Below are 12,616 nucleotides of genomic sequence, written 5' to 3' on the forward strand. Positions count from 1 at the left end.
GCTTTTCCAAGCGTACTGAACAATTTTAGTTTCATTTAAGAATATGGTTATTCGAAACCTTTTAAGATTTCCTCAGCTGAGGCATTTATTTTTCTGTTTTCCAGAGGGAATTCTTAACAACGCACGAGACTCCAGTGTCATGGATACACTGCCGCTTAACGGTAACCATGGCAACAGCTACGGTGTGGCAGCAGGAGATTACCTTACCTACAGCTCCCGTGGCAGCGAGCCGCCGACAACGCTGGAGAAAAAGATCCTGAAAGAGCTAACAGCAAACTACGCTCCATCTTACCTGAACACTCAGGAGCGCCAAGGAAAAGCTCATCAGGGGACCCTGACCAATAAACTCAACAACCACCTGGCCAACGGAGGGGTCGCGGGGTCATCCTCCATAGCTAAGGATGACGTCATGGTGCTGGATAACCCGGGAGCGTTTCACCGGCACGATGAAGGTGGCGGGTTAAGCCTAGAGCTCATCCGGGAGGAGTCGCAAGCGCCGCTCCTCCCACCGAGACCGGCCCCTCCGGAAAACCACGCACCCTTGCACACGTTCTCAGCTCACCGGCGCCTGCCGCAGGAGAACAGCGAGAGCTTCTTCCCGCTGCTCCCCAATGACGCGCACACGCACTTGTCGCATACGCACACTCCCCGCACGCACACGCACTCCCCCCTAAGAGACTCGCTCTATACCAGCATGCCCACTCTTACCGATCTCCCGCATGGCACTGATGACCTCATCAACGGTCTCCATGACGACGAAGATGATGAGGAGGAGGAGGATGATGGCGAGGAGGAAGAGGGAAGTGAGCTGCACCTGGCCAACGGCAAAGGGGTCGTCATGGAGGCCGACGACGTGTACTATAAGAGCATGCCCAACCTGGGCTCCAGGAACCACATACAGGACCTGGAGAGCTACTATCAGATGGGTCGAGGGGGAAGCGATGGGTTCATCGCCCCATCTGACAAAGACGACTCGTCGCCCGAAGAACAGCCCCCTGACCCCTCACAGCTGGTCACGAGCCTATAGACACTGAACCGGACACACACACACACATTGTCACCCAGTGTGCGTGTGTGTGACACAATGCACAAGGCATGGGATACACTACCTACTGCACTGATACATCCCTAGAAAGACTTATTCCAGATAGCCCGATTCCAGTAAATACAAGTATCCTGTACCATTCCACACCAAAATCCTGTTCCAGTTAGAACCAGTAAGCAAAACTAGTATCTCGCTCCTACGACAAAACAAGGACTACAAAGCGTAGGCAGGGACACTTTATCGTGGATCTCCTTGGAAACCGATCTGAGCGCGGATTTTGTTTGCGGACATGACACGCTAGTCAATGAGGGGACGTGGATTTAAGTCGGACAAACTTTTCCTCCCTGGATCATTTGCATAGATCTCCTTGACATCCAGAAAGGCCTCCGCAAAGCCTGTCGTCCAATGGCTGTCTGATTCTCCTTGAAGCTCACGGTGGATTACTGAAACGCGTGGAAACAGACTGCGGGAAACTAGCTGCCATTTAAGATGACCGTGTATGATAATGAGACCACCAACCCAGACTCTGAACTCTATTCTATTGTATTGAACTGCATTACCCACAATTCTCTAGACTTTTCGATGGTTCTCTGCTACACACATTCCTTCTCGTTTAGCACCGGTCTCGTTTCCAAACGTAAAGACGCATTTAAGACTTGAGGACGCATCGTTTTTCTTACGTTTGTTTTTCGGTAATAATCTCAGTTGTTGCAAGGTCATTGTCACTAATTACGAAACAGACGTCAATGCAAAATGTACAGATCCCTGATATTGCATATGAACGTATGCGTTTCATGTGTTTGACATATTTTGCCCCTTGTATGTGTTTTTGTAGACTAGACCAATCCCATAATGCTGTGCTGGTTCTTCAAAAGACTGTCCCTTATTACCGCTCAGCACACACACACATATCAACATATACACACACACACTCTTCTTTATAGCCAGAAATACACGGTTTGAATTCTCCTCTTTGGAAGAATCCCTCTCTTTTCCCCAAATGCGCCTTTTTGTCATTTTAATTCTCACTGTGTTGATAATATCCAAGAGACTCTGAGGAACTGACTGTTGTGTGATTGACATCTGTTGCGGATGGGATCCCATCGCTGTCAAATATGCTGAGAAGGTGTAATGTTGTGAGCATTCTACAGCGTTTACTAAGAACATCAGGTTCATAAACTCCGGCGTATTGGAATTGCTATGATATGGTTTGGTCGGATCTTATTAACTAGACAAAAACGTTCTCAGGCTAAAAGAAGAGAGTCTCATACTTGTTTAGTCAAGGTGGACAAGAAAAGCTAGTGGTTTGAAACAAGCGTCCTGGTCCAAGCCCACTTAGATTTACGAATAAATATGTGTGGACTGAGAAATCATGATTTAAAATCATGCAGTCCGAGTGCAGCATGTGTAAACAATATAAAATAACCTTGTAAAGGAGCAGATTGAGTTTTTTCGAAGATGGCAACAACCTTGAAAAGGTGGGTTCTTTAAAAACTACTGCTTACTCATTCTCAGACTGAGACTCCCTCTGTAGCTTGCACATCTTGCCCTTGTTAACCCCCTCCCAGCGAATCAACTGCATATTTATTCCTGTGATTTGATTTATTTTTTTATTTTTTCACCAGATCAAATATGTAGGACCTTAGAGAGGGTTGGAAATGAATCCGATCGGCACTGAGACCTTTTTTATTGTTATATCATCAATATTATTATGATTACAATATCAATGAAATTATTATTTATTCTTTTCATATGCATTCTAAACTGAATGAACTCATAACTAATATTTGTTGTAACAGTGAAAGTTGTTTGCCAACAAATAAAATGACTGAATTAATATTTACAATATTTCACAGGAGAGAGGTGTGAGTTTCTGTTTGTTTTATTGCTGAAGTGTATATTTCTTTTCTTAATAGTGCATTGTTTTATTACTGTTTTTCTATTATCACAGCTTAAAATGACTCTAAATAACAATTCAAAATATATAATCAATTGTAGGAAGATTGTCCCTGATAAGTGTTAATGCTCCCAGAGGAGGATTTGGAGAAAGATATTTGAACGAATGCTTGTAATCAAACAGTTCTTGCACCCCATTGACTACCATAGTAGGAAAAATGACAATGGTAGTCAAAAGTGCCCCGTAACTTTTGCTTTCCTACATTCTTCAAAAATATCTTCTCTTGTGTTCAACAAGACAAATAAATGTATAAAGCAATTTTTCATACAATGGTGGAACAAGCGTTCTTCCAAATATCTTTCTCTGTGTTCATCAGAACAAAGAAATGTATAGAGATTTGGAACAGAATTTTGACACAATTAAATTTTTTAGTTGAACTGTTCCTTTCGGGAAAAGTTTCTGTTTCCTCTCCATTTAATCTCATTGATGTCTATAAGAAAAAGTGAGATATTACCTGGAAGCAGGACTGTCCGTTTATCCGGCCTATTGAAGACCGGTGGAATGCTGTTAAAACCTGTTTGAACACAATCATTATGTTGTGCCTAATTCTGTTAATTGATGCAACCGGCACCAAAATTATACACGTCAGCTTTAATTCTATTTTTCAATTATAGACCGAAGCTTCCAACAAGGCGAAGTACAGTTTCGACCCCTCTGGGCACTTTTTCAGGGGGAAGGATTGTCATGGAGTAAATTGTACAGTGGATTGTGATTCTCTGTTGAAAATCCTTTTGGACTAGACTTTAATCTCTGTCTGGGAATCCAGCCGGAAGACTACACCAGGCACACGCTCTGACCCAGTTTGGGGCCCTACGAAGAGTCGTCAGAACCGTCGCCGCTGAAACGAGCCCGGCACTGATTAATTATGCCCATCCGTAAGGAGCTCCAGCACAAACAATGTAATTACGACCTATTGATCTTCATGGCTCTCCAGGCAAACAGACATACGTCCGTCTGCAAACACACCCAAATGTCAGACAGCCTGCGCGTGCGAGGGTGTCTGCGAGAGTTCGTTCTGCCAAATGTTACCACCTTCATGAATATTTATCAGACGTTTTGACAGGCACTTGAGCATTTTGAAAGGAAGGAAAGATGCAGCTTTTCCCCCCAAGCAGAATATATAGCTCCATACTCTAGAGCCCAGTCCTGCCTTTGACATGAGTGTGGGCTGTGTGTGTGTGTGTTCTGTAGGCAGATGATGATAGAGGAAAGTTGGAGGTCTTTGAGGGAGAAAACTTTTAACCAAACACTTAGAGACCAAACAACACAAGAAACAGGAAAGCTGAAAGTTAGGGATACGAGAAAGAGAGGGAGGATATAAACAAAAAAGAATAGACAGTTAAGAGCTCTCTCTCTACAGTTTTTGTCTCAGGTTGATTAGATGAAAGCTGGAAAGATGTGGGCCAGATCACAGTTTGGGATCTGTGATCGCTTAGTGCTGCCTGTGATGTTTTTACCCGGACTGCCCGCTCTAACATGAGAAGTATTTTAAGCGAACGTGCCCATTCCTGTCACAGTGCACCCAACCTGAACGTATAAATATCTTCAATGTCCTGGGTTTGTTTAAATATGTCGTAGGTTAAACATATGCACAATGTGCATGCATGCTTAATATGTCCAAGGAGAACATTTATAATACCTGAAGAAAACTCTTCCCCGATAGGTTTGCAATTCATCTCAATGGCACCTGCTTCCATCCCGGAAGAATTATAGAACTTGAACTCCGTCACCTTCAGTGCTCAGGTTTCCTTTAAGCCAGACATCTTACAGTAGATGTAAATGTCATGGGAATCATTTTTCTTCTCTTTGGAATGCTGAAGAACATGCACAGGTGTGAAGACCCCAGAGATGTGATGGCAATGGCAGAAAAATATCAATGCGCTCAACGTATACATTGATTTTATGAGATGTTGCTTGTGAAATATTTCATTCAGACTACATGGCAATGAACTTTCAGTTTATACTATGCACATTTGGGATGGGACTAAATGAATGGTTTTTGGGTGTTAAGTAGCGTTGTTAAAAAGTGGGTTATGGGTCTGAATAGGGAGAGTAAACAAAAACATTTTACTATTTTTTAGCAAGATGAGAAAGGGAAAAGCCTATTAATGTTTAATATTCTGTTTCATTGCAGGGTTTAGCTTACCATTATGCTGAAGTGTTTGTCTAGGTTGCGGAAAGGCTAAAATAATAGAAAATCGTCTTGAACGTTTCTTTGATTAGAAGGCAATTACATTAGAAAACTATTTGGTTTTTCTTCCACCTTGAAAAATGACATTGTTTAAAAAAGTTAAGCTTTCACATTCAAGTCTGTGGTGCTGCTGCTATAGCAGTTAAAACAAGTGATTAAAGTTGGGTTTTCTGAATTCAGTTAGGTTCCCTTGTGTCCTGTCTGTGAGGTATTTTGATATTTTGAGAAATGTCTCTATGGTTTTGTGTCCATATAATGGAAGCAAATGAGGGTATTGTTGCTTGTTTACCAACGTTCTTCAAAATATCTTTCATGAAGTCTATGTATACTTTTTTTACATGCGTATTTGGTTGAACTCCAAATTTTAATTCAATGTACAGCTGGGGTGAAAAACAAGACTCAAAATTCTTATTAGGGAAAGTGTTTGTGTAAAATTGTCATTTTTGTTTAATTCTGTAAACGGCTAACAATATTTCAAATAAAAATATTTTTTCTATTTGAATTTATTTGCGTAAAATGAAAACTGGAGAAACAGGTAAAAATAACAGAAAATATGCCGTGCATTTTTCAGACCTTAAATGCCGCAAAGAAAACAAGTTCCTATTCACTTTTGAGCAATACTTATATTGCATATTGACAATATTTCTACATGTATTTAGAAAAAGGTCAATTTTTTTTTTAAGTAATAACCTAGAATTTTATCACAGTTCGATGTGTCTTAGATGTTAGATGACTATGGTCAGTAATGGCCACAATACATCTAGTAATGCTGATAAAATATAAAATTTAGAATGGTCTCTTAATTTTTTCCACGGCTGTACATAAATATAAGCACATGCACAGCCAACATAAAATATTTAAAGTAGTTTGCATTTTGCATACAGTATGTCAAGCCTTAAGCTGTGTAGTCTGTCTGAACAGGTGCAGAGACACGCAGGGAGTTTTCTGTGACCATAATGGGTCAACAGACTTTATTGTAAATTGTATTGGGGGTGAGCTATACCCAACTCTCTCCCTATGCAATCTCGCGCTTATTAAACTTTATCTAACTTCCATTTTTCATTCTCTAGGATTTAGGAAATGCTGTGTAACCATGGAAACGGCAACAGCAGGCTATCAGAGACAGAATCATAACATTGCTGCTAGACCTCTCACAGGCAGCAGAGTTAAAGGCTCGTGTGTGAGAGAAAGAGAGAGAGAGCGGCAGCTGGGATTCAAGGAACAACAAAGGAACAAACAGAAGTCTAACTGTGATAACAGAGTTCTTAGCACCACTTATGCACTTTGTCGTTCCTGTGTTCGTGTGCACACATGAATTTCACATAGGTATAAATTTAGTATTTCCAGGTCACGTGCAAGACTATTTCATGGCTAGTATTATTTTTGATAGACCTATAAATTCTAAACTATAATTAAAAACTGCATTAACTTATTGACAGCAATAGCTTTAATAAAAATCGAATTCTTTGAATACATGTAAAATAAGAAAAATGCTAAGTTGGAGACCTGGAGTGGTGTCTGGTAGAGCAGAACAAAGGTCATGGATTGGATCTCCAGGGATCACTCATTGATAAAATGTATACCTTGTAATGCGCTTGTAAGTGGCTTTGGATAAAACAACAGCCAAATGCATAAATGTTCTGTAAAAAGAATTGCATTCATAAGCACGCACAATTGAATTCACAGGGGCTCAAAAAATGCTTAAGACAACAGGATGAAGGCTGCTCTTCATCACATTTAGCCTATCTGCTGCTCTCAGTGGATACAATCATTTTTTATCCGTTTTAATGATCGTAAGTTACAAACAAGACTTATAGGCAAGGCATTTATTTATGGTATGTAGCACATTTCATATTCAAAGTGTTTCAAATGTACATATGTGTTTTATATGGGTGTAGTTAAAAATTAATTTTGAAGGCTTTAAAAAGCCTAATTTAAAATGTTTTAAGGACATAAAAGAAATAACATATAATAATACAAAATATGAAAACATAAGGAAAATAAAATTATTATCATTTTTGATGAACCCTAAAAATAATGTGTTAAAAATTGTTGAATGTGTAAAAATCACAAAAACATACAGCTATTATCATAATCAACTATTTTAAAATCATTTCTTAACTGATTATTGACATATTAAAAAAATTGTTAAAAATCAACAGTTAATTTCTCATAAATATGCATATATTATTTAAGTTTAGTTTATGAAAAACATGTAATCAACAAATTATATTTTAATACACAATTGGTGAATTCTAATAGAAATGGTTGTGTAACTCAGATTTGCTCATTGTTTTACTTACATTTACTCAATGGAAACAGCATATTTTATTGATTTCACAGTTTTATTGTAAAATTATGGTTTCATTTTTTATCGTTATTTTTCGGCAACAGCACAGTAAAGTGCACCAGTACCCAGTAAGAAAATGCAAATATAAACACACAAGTTTTAAGTCTGGATTTATGAGTAAGTACCAGGTGGCATATTAGCTTAACACTGCCTAGCCGTGTTTACAATGAACTCTGTGTGTTTCAAGCTGACCTAAAGATCTATGAGGTCAGTTGGGTTTATATTCTACAAGCGTTTCAGTGTATTTTGGTCATAGGCCATTGAGTGATGTATAAACAAGTAAAAGCACTTTAAAATCAATTCTGTATTTGACTGATGGTCAATGTAAAGAGGACTGTGGTGATGAGCTTGGTTTTCTTGGTTTTGGTCCTGATAGTATTGTGTTTTAGCTACAGCTTCATAATGTTTTTTTACGTCTTTTTTGAATAAAAGTCACCAAATTAGCAATGTTTGGTCATTTAAAACTAATGAAACATGTTATTTTTATAATTTGAACAAATGCATGTCATTCCTTAAGAATATAGACCTTTGATATGGGGACTAGTGAGTAAACTTAATGTGGATTAGAAAGGCATTTAATCTTTTAACATTTAAGTTAGTAGTAATAGGGACTTGTTTTACAAGAATAAATTTGTCAGTAGAATTAATTAAAACAAAAGTATGCTGGCAAACCTGTAATGTAATTTGGCTAAATGATATTTAAATGACTTTTTCCTAATGTAGACAGCTCATATTTACATCATTTCGCTGTTCCCAAAAAGTCGGCGTATACAATTTGTTATGCTTTTATCCTATTTTGGAATGCAATTTAATTGAATTATTCAGCTTTGTGAGGCTAACTTAGATATGATCATGGGTAACCAAAAACGAATAGTTTCTGGAAAAGTCTTGAATCTAAAATGTTGCAGAAAAAAAAATATTTGAAGAGTGAAATCTCAAAAACAAGCGTGAAGTGAAAACTATTTGATGGTTAAAGGTTAGTCATTTTCATAATTGACATAGTTCAAATCATTTTCTATCACAGCAGCTCTTCAGCTGTGTGGATGTGTCACAATGTGTGTCATTGAAAGAACGAAATTGGTAAAAACATTTTCAAGGTTAAACATTTTGGGTTTGAATTTAAACAGAAAGGCACAAATCATAAGACACTTAAAACAATGTTTTTCATGTACTGTTCAAAATAAATGACTCTTAACTTGTTAACACACACATATCTCCTATATACAACAGAATCCAATTCAATGCACCCATGTGATTTCATCTGGCACACGCACATACATTCACACATACACAAACAGGAGGAATTTCTTTGTTCTGAGAGCTCAGCCTCTCAAAAATAAAAAATTAACCTCTTCTCAAGAGAAAGGTTTCATATGCTTCTGGTGTCCATGGCGATTATTTTATTAACCTGTTGTAGTGGTTTCTACTTGACAGAAGAGCTCTCCAGAGGTCACAGGTGATCGTCTGAGCCAACCTTTAAAAAGCGAGAACATATTTTTTGGGTAATGCTTTTTAAAAGTGTCTATTTGTGTAAAGATTGAGATATTAACATGTTGTGTTTAAGTATTGATGTGCCTACAGGCAAAAACAACTCAGTGTGAGAGACGATTTTGTCTCCATATCACAGTTGGCACCCCGTGTGTGTACAAGAGTGTGTTTTCTGTTTCTGCAGTTGGCAGCTTGTGAAAAGCAGATTTTCTTTTTGCAGCTCATCACACTCAATCTCTTCAAGCGTCTCGTGCATGTCACTCCTCTAAGACGCTTTTTATTCTATTAACCCATTGTTTTATTAAAAAACCTGTACACTGTATAAGAGTCACAGATGTCACTGTGTGTGAGTGGGTAGGTTAGCTTGTGGGCATGCGTATAGCCTTCTGGTTCAGGCTGTGAGATAGTTGCTGAGATAGAGGTTTAATCCCATATAGAAGGATGTGTGAATTAGAGCATTACTAAAGGAGCTTTATCTCTATTGTGCCCTTGAGTGAGGCACTTGAAAAGTCGCTCTGGGGCGACTCTAGCTGGGATCAATGTCATTTATGTGAAAGTAGAATATCGAGTAAATATTCATAAATATCAAATGTTCGTAGAATGGGAAAAGATTGTCTGGATTGTCTGCAATTCAAAGCTTTAATGCCAACATCATTTGTGTGTTAATGTAGATTTTTCTTCCTGAACTGTGTTTCCAGCTCAACACAAATTTACAGGAACTCATAACTCTTTTATGAATTCGTATGATTTTTTTATTGACACTACAACAAACATAACATAAACATTTATAACAAAACATCACAAATCCAAAAACAGAAACAAACAAAAAGTGCTTAAAAAGTGAAAATCAAGAATATATTTGAAATTATCTAAATTAAAGATACACATAATTAACAACTACTGAAACTAAAAACTAAAAAACAACATCATGATAATATTACAGCGATAGAATATTTAAATGATCTATTAAGTTTAGCTTTTTAGCAAATACAATTGTGTCTTTACATTTTTAGGTTTAGGGGAGGGGCTTCAATTGGGCAATTCCATGCAAATGTCAACCTTAAGTTAAATTGTTTTTTAACCAAAGGTTTTCACCATATTGCTAGGTCAGATGTCAGCACTTGGTGGTTTAAATAACCATGTGAAGTCTCGAAGATTCATATTACATGGCTAAAATGTATATTAGCGTTTGTTTTAGCTGTAATGCAATGTGTATACACTTTTTAAGGTTAAAAAACGCTCAAACATACATGTTTGTATCTCCTCTTTGCTCCAGCTCTATAAAACACGCAGATTTTTTACAAAGCTCATCGCTCTGAAAAGTGAGGTGTGCTATGATTTGCCAGTTTACCAGCGCGTAGTGATTGGTCAAATATTGCAAGCGTGTGACGGAAATGTAACGTCTCTTACCATATTCGGAACATGTTCCCAAGCAATTGACAGACAGGTGATAAAATGTCATTAGTACTTTCCTTGTCAATTTCGAGCCAAAATTTGATCCGGACAATAAAGATGATCAAGCCGATACATCAACTTTGGTTTGGTAAGTTTTTTTTTATAAACATTATATATTATGTTAAATAGTTAAAAACTACAGCTAACTGTTTTACCTTTTATAAACAACGTCATTAAGATTTGCCGTTAGTGATCAACCAGTGTTACGCCATGTCTCGTCGCGACTCAACAAAGACAATAAATCACATTATAAACACGACATTTGTTGCCTCTAGTTGGAACATAATTAATGATTATTAGGACATATGTTTTCTTTTTTCACGTTGCGCACTTGTCTGGATTTACAGATCACACAAAGAAACAACATGTGCTTCAAACACACAGAAAATTTAACTAGTCTGTAACAAAGTCTTTTACAATGAACATATACTTATGCATACTGTCCTTGCGAAGTTGTAATGGTTGGAATTCCCCCGCTTTTTGACAAAAGCTTTCATGCAAAGCCGGCCTTGATCTCTCCCTGGTTCATGAAGCAATCATCTATGAAATGCGCTGCACACACTTGAATATTCGGATTGTAATGTTCTGGAACAGTATTGTAGAGAAAATGTAACCATTAAGTCATCTCATCTTTTGGAAGGAAAACAAAGAAGCTTTATTTTCACAATGAAACACACAACATCTCCAAGACATGACTGCGGCGGCGACGATGCAATGAGATTTACATGTATGCCCACCTTACATGCGTATAGATTTGGGGCGGTCTTAGTAAAGTCATACCACAAAATTACGTAGATTTGTGGGGATGTGGGTACATGAGATGTTTCAGGCAGGTCTGGGTGAGGACTCGCTTTTAGAAAGAAAGCAGCTTTTGCTCAGACACTTGTCTAATACAAGCATGGGCAACTTATAACACACCAAAGACACAGAAAAACATGTATTCGAGCCATATGACCCCTTTAAATCATGGTTTTTTTTTAAACATAGTTTTCCATAGTCGAGTAAGTGAAGTGTCACATCCATAACAGAACGGTAACACATCCTTAACAGTCCATATTCCTCATAAATGGGCACATGAGAATGAAAATATGGTAACTTTTGTGATCTATTTAGAGCCATCCCTTCTTCATTTGTTGGGAATTATTGATTCTGGTTTGTACATTTTAATTCAAAGAAATTCTTTAAAGTGCAGTCTCTTAAAAACGTGCGCATTTTTTGTCAGTTTTCTTCTTTTAAAATATAAAACTTTTGTTTAGACTGATATTTTACTGATGTTTGGACTTTATCATCAAGGGTTTAGTGTAATATCGACAGATTGTTCAATATATTGGTAATAAATATATTCTCTGAGAATTTTTTCTTTCAAGTTTTGAATAAAAATGTCAGATCAATAACGGTGGAATTGCACTATAGCTTTTTTCTAATAATCATACGATGTCAGTTTTAACAAATTTAAAATCCTTGTAAAATAGTTACTAATAATGCAAAGGTCACGGTTTCGATTCCCATAGAACGCACATAAAATGCAAAGCTTAAATGCACCATAAGTTGCAGCAGATAAAACGTGTTTGCCGAATAAATAAATGTAATGTGTTTCCTAGTGAACAACTAGAATATTTAATGCTGGAAAATGTAGGATGGAGCCTAGATTCAGGAATTGATTGGATTGTGGGCGTAACGTTGCCTACCAGAATAGAACCAGATGGGTGTTGGTAAGGGGTTGAATAATAAGGGGAACTGGTGAGTCAGCTGAAAATGAAAGATGTGTCATGATCAGTGTTTTGATTGAAAAAACAAGATTTTCTTTTCACCATAAAACCAGGAACATGAATAGAGCAAATTGTTGTTTCTTTTAAATCCACTTGACAGATCTGTAATAATACAGTGAAAGAACCAATTTTATTTTTATTCTTTCCTCCCAAGCATCTGTTTCCTGATATTTCGGTGACAACAGCTTTGAGGGGCTATCGCATCAGTGTGTGTGTGTCCTGTTGTCAAGAGTATTGAGTTTGTCACCAACACAATAGCTCCTGAAAGGTAGAAGAGGTGCATGCAGTATGACAGAAAACAGCATATATTATTTTTGTCCTTTAAGGAAAACAAAAAGCAAACATCTGCACCTGTTTGTGT

The 12,616-nt window shown here is 37.5% G+C and overlaps 1 protein-coding gene across 1 annotated transcript in view; it reads left to right on the plus strand.

Annotated features, from left to right (window-relative positions):
- Positions 1-2,891, plus strand: part of adgrl3.1 (adhesion G protein-coupled receptor L3.1) — a 96,623-nt gene extending 93,732 nt beyond the window's left edge. The window contains exon 24 of the mRNA XM_056771672.1: positions 105-2,891. Within this exon, the coding sequence (XP_056627650.1) occupies positions 105-1,027 (923 nt within the window). The 3' untranslated portion in view covers positions 1,028-2,891. The remainder of the gene's footprint in view (positions 1-104) is intronic.
- Positions 2,892-12,616: the final 9,725 nt, after the last annotated feature.

Source organism: Triplophysa dalaica, chromosome 2 (assembly GCF_015846415.1).
Source record: "Triplophysa dalaica isolate WHDGS20190420 chromosome 2, ASM1584641v1, whole genome shotgun sequence".
NCBI classification, from domain to species: domain Eukaryota; kingdom Metazoa; phylum Chordata; class Actinopteri; order Cypriniformes; family Nemacheilidae; genus Triplophysa; species Triplophysa dalaica.